This window comes from Phocoena phocoena, chromosome 2 (assembly GCF_963924675.1).
Source record: "Phocoena phocoena chromosome 2, mPhoPho1.1, whole genome shotgun sequence".
Taxonomy (NCBI): domain Eukaryota; kingdom Metazoa; phylum Chordata; class Mammalia; order Artiodactyla; family Phocoenidae; genus Phocoena; species Phocoena phocoena.
The window spans coordinates 169,119,522-169,137,089 of NC_089220.1; the positions used below are offsets into that span (position 1 = coordinate 169,119,522).

At 41.5% G+C, this 17,568-nt stretch overlaps 1 protein-coding gene across 1 annotated transcript in view; it reads left to right on the forward strand.

Moving 5' to 3' along the window:
- Positions 1–403: 403 nt before the first annotated feature.
- Positions 404–17,568, forward strand: part of MCM10 (minichromosome maintenance 10 replication initiation factor) — a 33,893-nt gene continuing 16,728 nt past the window's right edge. The window contains exons 1-9 of the mRNA XM_065871980.1: positions 404–438; positions 2,356–2,443; positions 8,099–8,440; positions 9,246–9,350; positions 9,495–9,632; positions 11,278–11,449; positions 13,456–13,621; positions 15,339–15,506; positions 16,731–16,847. Coding sequence (XP_065728052.1) covers positions 2,437–2,443; positions 8,099–8,440; positions 9,246–9,350; positions 9,495–9,632; positions 11,278–11,449; positions 13,456–13,621; positions 15,339–15,506; positions 16,731–16,847 — 1,215 coding nt within the window. The 5' untranslated portion in view covers positions 404–438; positions 2,356–2,436. The remainder of the gene's footprint in view (positions 439–2,355; positions 2,444–8,098; positions 8,441–9,245; positions 9,351–9,494; positions 9,633–11,277; positions 11,450–13,455; positions 13,622–15,338; positions 15,507–16,730; positions 16,848–17,568) is intronic.

The window sequence follows — 17,568 nt, forward strand, 5'->3', positions numbered from 1 at the left end:
TCTGCAGTGGGTTCCGCGGTTTGAGCCTCAATGTGCAGGCTTCTCTGCGTCAAGCGTAAGAGAAAACGAGACTCAGAACTGGATGACACGGTCAGTGCCGGAAAGTGTCAGGAACTAACTTCTGACCTCCTATGAACATACCGTACAGGGACAGTTCTACTTCCCGGCGCCTGTGGGGACGCTAGAACACTTACCGGAGGAAGCCAGGGCTGCACCGACCGGAAGTTCCCTTGCCCCCAACAAAGAGGGCGCCGGTCACGTGAGCCAATCAGATTGCTCTACGCAAGGCTCACCTTCCCGCCCCCCCCGCGGTCTTTTCCGCCAAGGCCTCTGAAGTAGCCAATCAGTGCAGCCCCGAGCCAGCGTGCGTCTGACGTCAGAGGCGTGGGGGCGGAGTCGAGTTGGAATTTTGGCGGTCTGGCTGTAGAAAGGGAAGGAGTGCGGAGCGGGTTAAGGTGCGGGTCTGCGACTGTTGAGGAGCAGCGTGAGGGACTGCCCGCGCGCGTCTGTGGGAGAGTTTAGCGAGCTCCGAGGGCGGGAGGCGCGGAGTCCGGGGGCGCTCAGGTGGGCGAGACTGGAATTGGGCGAGCGCGGGGGCTACCTGGGCCGAGCGCGGGGCCGGGCGCGGGGGTGGGCGCTGAGTGCTGAGCGGCGGAGGTTCCGGGGCTGGGGGATTGCGGGCAGTTCCGAAATATACCGAGAGGTGCCAGGTGTTCTGCCGTCCAGGCTATTTAAGGGTCCAGTTTCTTCTTTTTAAAGGTAACCTTTTAAGACGCTTGCTAAACGCGTGCCGTCTGTACTGTGTCTTATTCATTCATTCATTTGTTCAAATCGATGATTTGCTAATAGTTACTGAATGCGTCACCCATCACTTCAGCCTTCGTGAAGTTTACACTTAAAAGTGGCTAACAGGTAACAGACAGGTACACCATAGTGGAATGTGTAATAAAGTCGTGAAAAGGAGGAGGTGAGAGGGTTCCAGGGGCCTGGTCAGATAGGGTGGTCTGGAAAGGCTTAGAAAAATGGAGAGTGAAGCAGAGACTGAGGGATGAGAAGGAACTAGGGGAGAGCTTTTCAAAGAACCTGAGGCCCCAAAGCACTTGTGTGTCCAAGAAGTTGAAAGCAGGCTAGTCTGGCTGGAGCATCCTCCGTGGGGGGGAGGGGGGCGGAGTGGTTTTAGAAGAAACTGAGGAGGTGGAAGTAGGCGGGAGAGAGAGTAGCCATTGCCTCGCAGGAACTTTTGTAAATTTTGTTCTAAGGGCAATGGAAAAACCATTAAAGAAATTTTATCAAGGGAATGCTGCCATCTGACTTAACGTTCCTAAAAGACTACTAAGGAAAGAAAAGATTACTGTAGCTTTTGTACAGAGGATAAATTACAGAGACAGGGAGACCAATACAGGAAGCTAACACGGTAGTCCAGGCAAAAGATTGATGGTGGCTTGGACTAGGCTTTTTGGCAGTGAAATTGGGGAGAAGTAAAAGATTTGAGCAATATACTGGAGATAGAACCCCTAGCACTTGTCGGATGGTCCTAGGTGTGAGGGTGAGGAAGGGTGCGTGGGTTTTTTCGGGGGAAAACAGGATTGGTTATACAAATAAACAAGAATAGTTTGCTCCTACCTAGCTCTCAGGAAGCTTACAATCCCGCAGATTCCCCAGTAGACAACACAGTGCAGGGTCCATAGAACCTGCATGATGGGTCCTTAGAAATGTTTGTTGAATAAGTGAAAAGAAAGCACCATAATTAATACTTGACATCGGACTTACCAAGGTCATATATATTATAGGGCCCATGTAAGTTAAGCAGTAGCCTAGAAAAATTTATATTTTCTTCTTGCAGTTCTAAAAACCATTTTAAATGAAAAAAGGAAAGTGCACAGAATTATATGACTTTATCCTAATTGGCTATGCCAACTATTCCTCTGAGCTTTGCTAACTAGTACTGAATCGAAATCTTGATGTGACTAAGGCTGCAACTAAGTAGAACCACACAATAGGCTCTTATGGACAATGTAGACCTCAGATGTGTTACAAGAAATAAAACAGATAATAGCCCTACTATTTAGACCAGACTTCATAATACCTGTTCACAATTTGTCTCATCTGTGTAACCTAATATCAAACAAACTATACCTCAACCGAGTTTCTGTAACCATAGCTTGGAGACAAGAAAAGGAACTGCTTCCATACTAGGAGGGAGATGGTGTTGGCGGTGGGGTGAGAAATAGCCAGAGTCTGCATGAATTCTGAGCTCGAGCCCCTACAATTTGTAGGCTTCTGGGTTTGCTGGATACGCGTGCGATGTGAGAGAGAAGACTCAAGGGTGTCTTTTCTTATGTTCATTTCACGCAGCCAAGGTCCTGCATCTCCTGCTGTCTCCTGGGCACGTGACCCTGCCTCGCAGCTCTCCATCTCCACTGTTCTCTTGCCAGCATGGATGGTGAGTCCTAGCCATTTTCTCAGTTCCTCTTTGTTTCATGGAAAATCACTCTTGTGTTCATGGGCTTGTTGTTACTTATTCCACTTATAAAATAGTGAAAATCGCTGCCCTCCCCTCAAGCACTGTCTGTTTCGAAAGAAATCTCACTTCAGTCAGTGAATGTTATTTGTTTTAATCAGGTGAGATTTCTGTTCCTGACAGCACTGATTGTCTTTCATATTAACGGTAGTTGACATGTACTTACAATATGCCAAGCACTGCTTGAAGATCTTACGTATACAGTTGGCCTTCCACATCTGCGGATTCAACCAACTGCACATAGAAAATATTCGAGAAAAAAAATCCAGAGAGTTCCAAAAAACAAAACCTGAATTTGCTGAGAGCCGGCAAGTATTTACATAGCATTTTCATTGTATTAGGTATTATAAATCACCTAGAGGTGATTTAAAGTGTACGGGAGGATGTTCATAGCTTATATGCAAATACTGCGCTATTTTATATAAGGGACTTGAGCATCTATGGATTTTGGTATCCATGCGGGATCCTGGAACACATGCCCTGTGGATACCAGAGATGACTGTATTAACTGATTTTACCCTCACAGCAACTATTTTATAGACAGGAAGACAGATGTCTGAGTGACTTGTCACAAGTGAAACTGTCAGAGGCAGGGATTTGAACCCAGGCAGCCCACGTCGGAGTTTACATTTGATATTGAAATCTGTTGAAATGGTTTTAGTCTAGCTCTGACTTAAATTCTTATAGTGCTTTTAAATTTTGTTCATCTTGCAGGGATGTGTGCAAAATATTTACCTAGCAAAGTGTTGTCGCTCTAATTAGCGGAGCTTAGCCTGAGGGCAGCACAGAAATGATTGTGCTGGCTGTGAAGAGACCCTAACAAGTAAAATGCATTATTTTTCTGGTTGTGTAATTTTGTTTATTATTTTTCAAAATTTTTATTGGGGTATAGTTGAGGTACAGTGTTGTGTTAGTTTCAGGTATACTCTGGCTGGTAATTTTAAAGCCCAAGTTTGTTACACTTTGCCTTTTAAAAAAATTAAAACCAAACGTTGAAATTCATCGCACTGTGATAATATGTAAGATTGATTGTACCATTGGTATAATGATAGTTTCCTATTTCTTAAAATCACCAAATTACCTACAGAGCCATTGATGTAATACAAAGTGTAACTTTTTGCTGTGAGGTGGTCATGAGAAGAAGCGGTGAATGGGTCCATGTTCTCTCAGAAATCACTGTATCTAAAAAAAGTCTCATTTGGTTGGCATGGCTTCACAATTTGGTCCAGTACAGATGAAATCAAAAAGTTTCCTGGTGCTGGGTGCTGTTGAACAACATCCATGTTTACTTGCTAGTAGAGAGAGCAAGATAATAAAACAAGTAGGGAAATATCAGGTAGTTGGTAAGATGGGAGGCGCTGGAACGAGCTTGGTTGCTGAGAGGAATGCGCCAGGAGACAGGGAAGAACCGGTGATGTGGGAGAGAGCTGGTGATTGTCACCCGAAGTCCTGGAGAAGCTGAAAGTAGTGGGAACCAGTGTCTAAAGGGAGAAATGGGCCAGAAATAGGACCCGACACTTCATCTGTCGTCGCTGGAGGAAAAGCAGAGAATACAGGTTCAGGTTTGGTAGTGAAAGATGATGAAGTCTGATTGCTTCTATGTTTTTTCCTATAAAATACGAAACAAGATCAGTCAGCCAAGATTAAAGTGGGAGGAGAGGGCATCAGAGGTTTAAGGAGAAACGTGTGAAGGAGTTAGAGAACAGGGAAGCAAGTGTATCAGGAAGTGTGAGGATTTTTAAGCAGTATTGACTGCCCGTTTGTTATTGGTGGGAGTATATTTAAAGTTAAACCAGTCATGGTGGTGGGTCTTTGTTCAGGAAAGTTCACCAGCTGGAGTGCAGGCAGGGACGTGGTGGCCTCTCAGATTTCATTAGGGTTAAGAACCATGAGGGCAAGAGAGACAAGCAGGGGAGTTAAGAAGCTTTAGAAGGCAGTGATTATAATGATAGAACATGGATCCAAAGTGAGGAGATGGGGTATGAGGGTGGTAAAAACACTGTAGGAGGGTCGATGGATTTGGACATCTTTTTTTTTTTTTTTTAACTTTTATTGGAGAATAGTTGATTTATAATGTTGTTTAGTTTCAGGTGTACTGCAAAGTGAATCAGTTATACATATATTCACTCTTTTTATTTTTTTTTCTTAAGATTCTTTTCCCATATAGGCCATTACAGAATATTGAGTAGAGTTCCCTGGGCTATACAGCAAGTTCTTATTAGTTATCTATTTTATATATAGCAACATGTATACGTCAGTCCCAATCTCCCAATTTATCCCTCCACCCACCCCCATTATCCCTGGCAACCGTAAGTTTGTTTTTTCCATCTGTGACTCTACTTCTGTTTTGTAAATAAGTTCATTTGTACCCTTGTTTTTTAGATTCCACATATAAGTGATATCATATGATATTTGTCTTTCTGTGTCTGATTTACTTCACTCGGTATGACAATCTCTAGGTCCATCCATGTTGCTGCAAATGGCATTATTTTGTTCTTTTTTATTGCTGAGTAATATTCCATTGTATTGAATATACATATGTACCACATCTTCTTTATCCATTCCTCTGTTAATGGACATTTAGGTTGTTTCCATGTCCTGGCTATTGTAAATAGAGCTGCAGTGAACATTGTGGTACATGACTCTTTTTGAATTATGGTTTTCTCAGGGTATATGCCCAGAGGTAGGATTGCTAGTTCATATGGTAGTTCTCTTTTTAGTTTTTTAAGGAACCTCCATACTGTTCTCCATAGTGGCTGTATCAATTTACATTCCCACCAACAGTGCAAGAGGGTTCCCTTTTCTCCACACCCTCTCCAGCATTTATTGTTTGTAGATTTTTTGATGATGGCCATTCTGACCGGTGTGAGGTGATAGCACAGTGTAGTTTTGATTTGAACATCTTAATATAGTGCAGGAGATGGCGATGGGAGCACTAGAGTGAGTTGGCGGAAGGATAGGATGTGGGGATCGGAGTGGGATGCTTGAAGTCAGGATCTCAGAAGTAGGCTGTACCTTTGCTGTGATGACACGGAATGACCTTGGGAGTAAGTGGCTAAGATGAGGGGAGGACAGGACCATTGAAGGTGAGGTCAGGAAACCGAGAGACGGAGGCATTGGCTGGATCATCCTTGTGCAGGTTGTAGTGACTGAGAATGGTGACAGCAGTAGAGATGGAGGGGAAGAGGGAGGCATCCAAAGGGAAATCAGTCGGTGACAGCAACCAGGAGGGGATCTTGATGAAAAAAATCTTCTGTCATGAACTGTGGCTTGAAGAAAGTTAAGAGGGGGCTTCCCTGGTGGCGCAGTGGTTGAGAGTCCACCTGCCGATGCAGGGGACACGGGTTTGTGCCCCGGTCCAGGAAAATCCCACATGCCGCGGAGCGGCTGGGCCCGTGAGCCACGGCCGCTGAGCCTGCGCGTCGGAGCCTGTGCTCCGCAACGGGAGAGGCTGCAACAGTGAGAGGCCCGCGTACTGCAAAAAAAAAAAAAAAGTTAAGAGGTTCCAGAGTGAACAGGGATAAGCAAAGAAGACGTCAGAACCCTGGAGTTGATCTCCAGATATCTATTGCATGCTTAGTGCGTGCTGGACACTGTTCCAGCATTTGCAGTGTGGATGATTAAAGAACTTCCACTCAAGAGGGTCACAGGGCAGCCAGATTTTTGTTGTAAGAGCAACTGAAGATATAGGAAATGGGTTGGTAGTAGATTCTGTTGGGTCCAGAGAGCAGATCCCAGGAGTTTGGGAGGAAGGATGGTGGAAGATGGGGTCAGTATAACATGGAGAAGACAGATGATTTGGGGTGGTGACCGAGGTAAACTGGGATGCAAGGCATCACGGGATCAGCCCTGGTTCTCATGAAAAGATGGGTTCAAGGCCCAGAGTGTGGAGCCACTAGGCAACCTTTTTCACCTGTGGTTCCCAGTGGTGTGGGCCCAAGCCTCTTCCAGGGTGTGCTCTTTACAGCAGCTTGGAACGGGAGAGAGAGGAGGGCCTCTTGGCTCCGTTTGGGGGTGTGGTGATCTCAGCTGGCGCCTAGGGAGTCTCATGGGCTCTTCTCTCTTGCCGCACCCTGCAGTCTTGGAGTCTTTGTTGACTGAGCAGTTCAGACTAATGGTTAGGCAACCCCTGACTTCAAGCTTTAGACTCTTTCGTCAGATTCTAGGCCTTGAGTTTGGCTATTGGCTCATTTCCTTCTGGTAAGGGAGCATAGAGCAGTGGAAAGGATATTGGTTTACTGATCTAGAGATCTCCACCCTAACCCAGGCTCCTGTGCTGACCTGTTTCACCATGTGATCCTGAACTGACCCTTAACCTCTCTAGGTTTCAGCCCCTGTCTTTCGAGAGAGGGGGTGCATCACATATTCTTAATGTTTTTGCTTTAAATGCCTCTGATTTTATAAAGGAATCATGCCCAAATAGGGGAAAAAATGAGCAAACAAAATAAACAGATAAATCAAGAAAGAAGAAATCCAACTGGCCAGTAAACGTAAGCAGTTCCCTACCTCACCAGTAATCCTGGAAATGCCAATCAAAGCAGCAAGCTACCTTTTAAAACCATTCATCAGATTAGCAGAACATCTTAGATGATGTACCAGATGTTGGTGAGGTAGTAGAGAGAAACTCACAAATGTACAGGAAGGTGGGTACATGCTTGCAGCCTAGTTTGTAGTGGGAAAAAATTGGAACTAGCCCGTTTGTTGGAAAATGGGTGAGTAACACATGACACAGTCTTACTGTGGAATACTATACAGCAGTTGAAAGAAATAAACTACAACTATATTTTGATTTGGATGAATCTTACATGCAATGTTGAATGAAACCAGGATAGGAGTAACACGTACAGTATGAAATAATCTATATAAATATTTTTAAAGCATACTATGTTAACGAATACTATGTTAATGAATACTTACATGTTTATGTTAAAAGTATGAAGAATGGCCTCGAGCGATATAGCAAAATTATGACAGTGATTGCAATGGGGCCTGGAGCCAGCCAGTGGTAAGGAGTTGGGACAAGATTTGATGTGATAAACCTCTTAAACTTTTTTTTCCCCCAACCATTTAATGTAAAAGCTAAAAGCAAACATGATAAAATGTTAATGATGGCTAATTCTGGGTGACAGGATATGAATACATTTAATATAATGCTTTGTAACTTTCTATAGTTTTTTAAAATTGCTCAGACGGTTAAAAATGGAGGGCATATATCCATCTAGAACCTAAATGTATACTTAGCGTGTTTTTCAGTTATTCCCTTGTGGGTTGAATTTCGTATGCAGGAAGTGTCTGATTAGCTGAAGTAGCACAGGTAAACAGATCTAGCCCAGTGGCTGCCCACGGTGGTCACTAAGCAGATACTGGCTCCTGCTTTCTTAGCCCAGTGCCCTCCAAGAAGCACTTGGGGAGAGCAGAGGTAGAAACAAGAACAATACTTATTATACCAGGCAAAATGGTGAATCTGCCGAGTCATTTTAACTGCCTTATGAATGTTGAATGTTTTAACTCTGCTTGTCAAAGGCTGTTTTTCACAGGTAGGCTTTCTTTCTTTGCTTTTTCTTCTTTTTCCCATAGGGGAGGAGGATGATTTGTCTCTGCTGACCGCACTGCTGGAGGAGAATGAGTCAGCCTTGGACTGTAATTCAGAAGAGAGTCAGCCCTTGACCCAGCAAGATGGTGAACCTGATGCATTCGATGAGCTCTTTGATGCTGACGGTGATGGTGAATCTTACACAGAGGAGGCTGATGAGGGTGAAGTGGAAAAGGCTGAAGACCAAAAGGAGAATTTGGATGCTCTCTTTGGAGACATGGATGACTTAGCAGATGAGGAAGAAGCTCCTACATCGCAATCAACGAACAACAGGGTCCTCCCTGTTCCTGCCCCCAGTCAAGGGAAAACTAATCAGGAATTGCAAGGTGCCCTACCACTTGCTTTCTCTAATTCCTTTACAGTAGCCCTGATGAAGACTGCCCATCTGACAGCTTTCCTCAAAATAGCTGCCGAGTCAGGGGTAGAGATAAATGACTTTGCCAAGAACATTGTACGAGTTAGTGGAGCGAGCATTTAAAGCCAGCATCGGAGGGTACAGAGGCCCCCTTATATCAGGGTCAGCCAGGTGTGACTGATCCTTTGCAGAATGGCTCTAACATTTCTCACGATCATTACAGAAAAATAATACTTCAGGATTTAGCAAAGGGAGCCAGGGACAAGACTACAAAGCAGCTACACGTTCTACTTCAGCAGAAGACCATTTCTGAACACTCACATTGAGGACTGCCATTTCCTTATTCCTGGCGTCTTTCTTATATATTTTTAAATTACAGTAAAATTCTGCTCTATCAATGGGCTATTTCTTCTAATACAGGAGCCAGCATTTATTATATTAATTATGGTACTTGATTTACGAAATAAATATAATCATTTCTTGACTCTTAAGAACCTGTCAACCATGGACATATATCTGTGATTATCTGTCAGTAGTACAAATTCATAACCAGCTTTGGTATTAGAGATTTGATTACTGGAAATAATCATGTTTCTTTCTCTGAGGGGACCCCTTCGAAGTGCAAAAGTTAATTGTGAGTTTTCGGTATGTGATTCTATTGTGGGTCTCAAGGTTGTGGAGGTGATGGGTGGACATCAAAAATCATTTCAGTACTTTCATCATGTATAATATTTCCTCTGGTCTGGTTCTTAAATCAATATATTTTTCTTCCCTAGATGAATTAAGGAAGTTGCAAGAGCAAATGAAGTCCTTACAAGAACAGCTGAAACTAGCTACAATTAAACCGCCTGCAAGTCCAGCCCGTCTGCATAAAACCCCAGGTAATCAGACTAATTCTAAGGATAGTATGCATTTCTCTTACGAAGAAATTATAACATCACTTCTGCATCCAACTCCTGGTAAAACGGTTTTTGAGCCCCTTTCTGAATTTTCTTTACTAATTTCTTTTACTTTTAATCGAGTAGATAAGTCTCCACGTCCCCCTCTTAAGGAGAAGAAAGTTCAGAGAATTCAGGAGTCGTCGCGCTTTTCTGCAGAGCTTGACGTCCCTACTCTACCAAAACCCAAGCGAGTGGCTCGGACACCAAAAGTTTCACCTGCAGGTGTAGTACTTGAGGCCTCCCTGGTTTCTCACTGCTTGGGTTCTGTTTGCAATATATTTTGGCAACGTCATGTATGTGTGTATGTGTGTGTGTGTTTTGGTGTATCTTACCTGCCCATGGAGAAAAGTAAGTTTCCTGGGAATGGAAACCATATACTATACTTCCTAATCTTTCTCTACATCTCAAAGTGCTTAGAAAATCCTTAGGTAGAGAATAGATATTTAACCAAATGCTTAGTGGATTCAATATTTTTTTAGCTCTTATAGTCCTATAGTTGACTTGAATTATAGTCAAGTATAACCACTGGGTTGAGTTCTTATGCTAGCAGTCTAGAGATTTAATCTTCAGACTGTGAGACTGATCCCCTTATAAAATGATCAAGTTTTATTTGAAGCCAGGTTGTTTTAAACCAGAAGATCCATTCTTTAGAAAAGGCTTCTTTGCCAGGAGCATAGAATGGTACTCAAAATCCTATTTCAGCACGTACACATATACACACAAAATAAAATGAAAAGGATTTATAAGCTCTATGTATTGGTTTTGTCGTACTGCCTTTTTGCCCAAAGTGATTATTCTTTGGAAGGTCTAAGACAAAATGGTCTGGAGATAACATAGTTTAGAGTAAGCAACATTTTATTGATCACATGTTCAGAGAGGCCCTTTTCATTACAATATGATACATATGGCTCAATAGGACAGAATAGCTGTAGGCTCCTAGTGTTCGTATTTATTTGACAACAAATTATATATTCCATGTATCCACTTATTAATAGTGTTTATCCCCTTAGGACCTTTGGTATATTACTAAGCTGTTTTATTAGGCAATGTCCAAAGTTGGGTTTTGAAGGGATGGGTCAAGGGCATGGTTTCTGGAGATTCTAAAGTTCTAGGGTTGTCCTGGCCCCTGGCTTGCGAGAAGTGATCCAAAGTCGCTTTGAAGGTAAACAACAATCTTACTTAAGAGAGAGAGAGATTTTATTAAGGAGAGTACCCAAGCTTTCTGACCCTCAGGAGCATTATCCAATGCTTCTAAAATATGAAAAGTAACCATGTCAGAATACCCTGGGCCCCCTAATTACGCCCCCCCCCCCAAGTAAAATGGGATTGAAATGAAACGAAACAAGAGATAAGAAAACAAAGGGGAGCTAACTTTGGATGTTTTTCAGGTAGAATTTGACCCTGTGCATATATCTCTACTGATTACTGATTTCTGTTAGGAGGTCTCTACCTCCCTTGTGGAATCTTCTGCAGTGCTCTGTATATGGTGAATACTCAGTAAATGGCTTTGCCCAGAGGAACAGTGTTTTAGAGCAGCACTGCTGCAGCAGCCACTGGCTACATGTGGCTAAGTAGATTAAATTAGGCATCATTTCCTTAGCTACACCAGTCAGTTTCAAGTGGGCAGTGTCCACCTGTGGCTGGTGGCCGCCACGCTGGACAGCGGCGCTATAAAACATTTTCATGCGCAGCAAGCTCTTTGGACCACACTGCGGAGATCTGGGGGTAGCACAGAAATGGTCCTGTGGGCTTGCTTTGTTCTCTCAAGATTTGGTTATTGCATATGTTGATTAAAAAAAGAAACAATTCCATTTAATGTTTAGTTATCAGCATGGTTTTCTTTTTAATTTTTATGTTCATTTTTTAGAGCCCCAAAGCTCATCTTTCAGGATGACAAGTGCACCCTCCCAACCACTCCGAACAACTCCTGGGAACAAGCCTGGTGGGATGACGAGGGATCAGAGTGCAGGGACCCCCAGGAGCTCTGGGGAAACAACTCAGACAGTCTCCGTGGAAACCTTCTCCGGCCTGAGGCTCAGGTCAGTAACTGTAACGGGCCTCTCACTCTGCTCATAGGCCCCACTAGATGCCTCTTCCTCCTTCCTAGGGACCTGGCCTTCCAGAAATAGTGTGTTTGTACCGGAGATCCGCACAAGACCTACAGCTCTTGAACTTGACCATACTAGGCCATCAGCACTGGGTTTGACTCATATATTTACATATGAATGAGGAAAACTTTCTCTTGCTTGTGTAAAGAATAAAAGATATATGTTCATAAAAAGAGATCAGTAAATAATAAGTACTGTATTTAATCAGAAACTGATGGAAACAGTGATAGAGACTATTTTTTAAACACCTAAAGGTATATACAGTTTAACCAGGATAGTAGTATCTTCTTACAGTTGACGTTAAGAGAAATAGCTGTGCTCTTTTTCTTCCTGATAACTTTTAAGGCCAATTTATATTCTGTGTATCTGTTCCTTGGAGAAATTAAGATATTCAGTTAAAATAGGAATAAATCCCAGGATCAGTTCAGGGAAAAGCCTGGACTTTTAAATCTTCTGTGCTCTGCATCACTACTGCCTTGCATCTCCATTATTACTGCTCTTGAAGCCCAGGGCAGAGCAGTAACCCTTAACTCTGAAACCCGATTGCCTTTAGTACTGTCTATCTGAGTAGCCAGGTGCAGCCCCTCTAGAAGACCTGAGCTGTCAATCAAAAATAAAACTGCTAAGCTCTTAAATAGTTTATTATTAAGCAGGGGGAGAACAAGTGACTGCTAACATGCAGTAGAAGTTTATTGTAAAGACTCTGTACTCTCCAAAATTGGGGGGAAGATCAGTATCTTAATTACATTTGAGACAGTGTCGGAGGGACGGAATACAGTAAAAGCTCACTGAGGGGCCTCAGGGTTCTTTTTCAAGGTAAACGTGGCCCTCCTGAGATGATACTGCCTTTCCCAGTTGAAACTCCCTACAGATAATGAAAGACGTTGCTGATGTGAGCGTGCTGAACGTTTGAACTGTATGGAAGTAGATGAAGTTGAAACACTCAGCCAAAGCTTCTGAGGGGCCTATAAATTTAGCGGATTGCAGAATTGAGTCTCTATAATTGTTCTACCTGAACCACAGAACCTAGAAATACTCAGAAGGATCACTGCCTGATAGTAACCTATTAACTTACAGAAATAAGGCAAAGAAAGGATTTCTTCACCTATGCCAGTGTTTCTCTCCTGAATATTCTTCATTGTTCAGAGGTAGCTCTTGGGCTTTCTATTCTAGAAGCCTTCTGAAAGAGTCAGAAAGCATGTTTTTTCCTGTTTTCTCTTGTCCTTGAATATGTAATATGATCAAACATGGAACAGATGTTAATATTCTACTAGAGAAAAACAATTTGCAAATTCATGAGTTTTTAGCCACTCATTAAGAAAAAGAATATATTAATTGAAGCTAGGTTCAAAGCTTTTATTTATTATGTGAAAAGGTTGGCTTAAAGAAAACTAATTAGAAATAGTAGAACTTCTGAAATTCTTACAGAATTGATGGAATTGAAATATCTTATTTACTTAAGCAATTCATGATTTTGTATTAAAGTCAAGAGATTATTTTTAAAAGGATATTTTAACTTTATATTAGAATTCATAAGAACTTAAAGAATTTGTGATCTTTATTTTCTACAGAGGTCCCAGTTCTAGATCCAAGGAAGAACAAACCTAGCTTTTAAAATTATCTCTCTCTCTCTCTTTTTTTTTGCCGCACTGTGCGCCATGTGGGAATCTTAGTTCCCTGACCAGAGATCAAACCCGTACCCCCTGCAGTGGAAGCACAGAGTCTTAACCACTGGACCGCCAGGGAAGTCCCAAAATTATCTCATTTTTATCTGCTGTAAAAATACGTGCCTTGTCCATTACTACGTAACTACACCTCCCTGAAAACATGTGCTTTAGAGATCTCTGCCAATTACATCTGTGCTAACCAACTTGCTACAGCGCCAGATAATCTCTTCTTAGAATAATAATCTACCAATCGCTGGTTTCTTGACCCAGGAAGCCTCGAGTATCCTCCACAGAAATGAACAAGAAAATGACTGGCCGAAGACTGATCAGACTATCTCAGCTCAAGGAAAAGATGGCAAGTGAGAAGCTGGAAGAAATAGACTGGGTGACATTTGGGGTCATATTGAAGAAAATCACTCCACAGAGTTCTAACAGCGTAAGCCATTTTATTGATTTCTCAGCTGTTTCATCACAGATTGACAGTGGGGACTCATATGTTCTCGATTTGTTACCCAGAGCCCATCAGTATTTCATTTGGAAGTCATTGCTAATAAGTTCCCAAGTTGCCACACCATCGTTGGGTTGGTACCCGAGGGGGAGATGTGTAAGGAGGGCCCTACTTAAAGAACATCTGGTTGTACAGGCTTCTTGGGCTTTTTACTGTCCATGTCATTCTTTCTTACGTCACTTGTCATTGTTTGTTGATGTGTGTAGATGCCCCTATGGCACTGCAATCCCTTTTGTGCAAGGAAAGCAGGTCCTCAGAGAGGCTGAGTTCACAGATCCTTTGGAAGCTTTACTAGGTGTAAGATGTCAATTGCAACAGTCCTGAAATTGCTGGCTTGTGCAGGTACAGTATGGTATATTGAATTTGATGGATATTACAAAAGATGTAGCAAGTTTTAAAATAACAGTTGACTGAGGCATAACAGGAAAATTATTTTATGGCCTGACAAGTCAGAAAATCTGGATGCTAAGCCTCGTTCTCCACTTAGCAGGAGTTGTGGCCTTAGGGTGGCCCTGAATCTTTCTTTGAGGACCTCCATTTCCTTACCTGTAAAATGAAGGAACTGGCTTTTGATTCAAAGGCTCTCTCTAAAATACTGCAAATAATCTTGCTCAAAACTAATTCACTCTTCAGTTTAGATCTTGGCCAACCTTAGATTTTTTTATGAGCTCTGACACGAGGGCTTGAGTTTCAGATTCTGAATCCTGCTCTAGCCCTGTTCTATCTCGCTAAATGTGAACAAGTCTGGTTTTCATTTGGTTAAGTTCCTAATTGCATCACTACTGGCTATAATGACATGGAAATAATAGGTGTGAAATTTATCTGAACTCCTCTGTACAAATCCTTGGGAGAATAATTAGAATACTTGAGTCTAGGCGATAGCTCACCTCAACGTGTAACCATACCCACTCTGGGCTGCCTCTGAAATAGCTTGATTCAATGTTGTGTGAATTATTTTGTTTAAAAAAAAAAATCTGTAAACATGGAAGACATTCATATTATAAGTGGGCAGCATTTTGAGTTACACTTCTTGATATGTCATAGTATTTCCAAAATTTTACAGTTAAATACAACTAGTTTTCTTTAAATGATGCTTTTTTCTTCTAAGCTAAGGAAAGATTTAGAAACATTAAGCTGAAACCTCCTTATTAATATTAATAACATAATCAGTGATAAATAATATTTACTAAATTTATATCAGTAAGTTCTTTTTTTTATTGAAGTATAGTTGATTTACAATGTTGTGTTAGTTTTTGGTATACAGCAAAGTGATCCAGTTATACATATATATATTCTTTTTCATATTCTTTTCCATTATGGTTTATTACAGGATATTGAATATAGTCCCCTGTGCTATACAGTAGTAGTCCTTGTTGTTTAAATATTTTATATATCATAGTTTGTATCTGCTAGTAACAAGTTTGCTATTGGCTTGCCTTTCTTCACCTTCATTTCTAAAATGAGAAGAGTCATACCAAAACCTAGAGAAAGGATTAATTTATAATTAACAGACATTCTGATGATTACATATTCAGGGTGGGTTATACTTAGATATTTTTCCACAGGAGAACACTCGAACAGTAAATGGAGACATTGTAACCTGTTGTTCAAAATTTATTAAAAATAAGATAAATGTTTGCTCCAGGGGAAAACATTTAGCATCTGGCGACTGAATGATCTTCGTGACCTGACGCGGTACGTGTCACTGTTCCTGTTTGGAGAGGTTCACAAAGAACTCTGGAAGACTGAACAGGGTACCGTTGTAGGGCTGCTCAACGCGAACCCCATGAAGCCCAAGGATGGTTCAGAGGAGGTAAGGCTCTGTTTCCATGTTTTTTTCTTTTTTTGGTCTTTATAACTTAGCTGAGTTCTATCACAAACATTTATATTGGTCTACCTCCAGGTAATAAGTCAAGCTTTTATATTCTTTTGTCTCCATTAAACTGGTTTTTTGTTTATTCATCTACCCCTCACCCACCAATATTCTGAATTTCAGACTACTCTAGAGTATTTCCTAACAACTTCTTTCATTATATCTTTTCAAGTTCGTTCCAAGGTTCCTGTAATTCTTTCAACTCTTGGGCTCAGGTTCCCTTAGATCTCCCATGAATTTCCATGATGGCATTGAGAAGCCAAGGGTTTGTAGTTGAGGGAACTGTGTTCCATTTGTTAGTACAATCATAGCTGCAGCTTGTGAATTTTCATTTTTAAAGTGAATTTTCATCTTCTCAAGCATCGTTAGAGTTTGGGTACTACCTACTGATTCTCTAGTAAATTGCAAACTTAGATACAGTATGAATAGCAACAGTTTCTCCACTCAAGCCAGCAAGAAGCTACTGCTTCTGTTGTAGACAGATTATTATATCACAAGGAGTGAGAGACTAAGTTATTTCATTCCTTGCTTTCACAGAGAAGGGCAGCAAGTCTTCATTTATTGTTTAAGAAGGTGTTTGGCTACAAATAACAGAAGAACTTCACTACAGTTTCTTTTTCATAGTAAACCCTGGGGTTTATTTTTCTTATATAATAAAAAATCCAGACATAGGCAGTGTGGTGATGTCAGGGCTGGTGTCCATGAGTCTCTCAGCCTTTTCCTCTTAGTCACAAGATGGCCGTGAAGCTCTAGCCATCATATTTCCATTCAAGGCAGGAAGTGAGCCAGGCTCCTTGCTCTGCTTTTAAAGGAAAGCAGAAGCTTTCCCAGCTACCTTCCCTGCTGACTCCTGCTGAGTGGAGTCACATGACCACCACTAGCTACAAAGAATGCTGGGAAAACTGGGAACTGGATCCATCATCTAAGGCTGAGCGTTTGGATTCTGATAGCAAAGACACGGGAGAAAATAGATAGTGGGTGGAGAACTAAATGTGTCTTCTACACGTCCCATTTCTACAGCTGTCTTATGGAGCACTGGCTTCAAATTCCAGTGCACTGATAAAAACCTTCTTAACTCGCACCAACTATTGTTATATCCATTCTTGCTGTTGAAAGGCCATACCTTTGTCTGCTTTTAACTCCAGCTCCCCCTTTTTTCTACAGGTGTGCTTATCTATTGATCATCCTCAAAAGATCTTAATTATGGGGGAAGCTCTTGACCTGGGAACCTGTAAAGCAAAGAAGAAGAATGGAGAACCGTGTACACAGACTGTGAATTTGGTAGGTTTCAGCTTTGTTGGGGTGGTTTTTGCTAAAGACAGAAACTAATAGGAATAAATTATAGGTACTTTACCTGTAATGACCTGTTTGGAACTGAGTTTCCTACATAACAGGAAGCATCAAAGTGAGAAAATTGAATGTGTGGTTAATAATGGCCGGTTTACAAAGCTGAGGGTGGGGGAAAGATTTAACCTCTTAGGAAAGTGATCTTTTATTGCTAGCTGACTAGGAGGTATAAGAAAGATAGAATTTTAATTTGCCCTCAATTCTTTCTAGTGCTGGAGATTAAATGCTAATGATGAAATATACTGAAACCTTATTTTAGTCAATACTTAACTCTATTATACCTTTTCTTAGAGCTTTCTTTTTAAAAAAAAAATAAAAGCTTTATTGAGATAGAATTCACATACCAGACAATTCACAATTCTAAAGTGCACAATTTAGTAGCTTTTAATATATTCAGAGAATTGTGCAACCATCACCACTATGTAATTTCAGAACATTTTCAGTACCCTTCCAAAAAACCCATATCCATTAGCAGTCATTCCCCACTCTTCTCTCTCCCCAAGTCCTGGCAACCACTAACCTACTTTCTGTCTCTATAGATTTGCCTATTCTGGACATATACAATGGAATTGTATAATATGTGCCTTTTGTGTCTGGCTTCTTTCACTTAGCATAATGCTTTTAAGATTCATCTGTGCTATATCCACGCTACAAA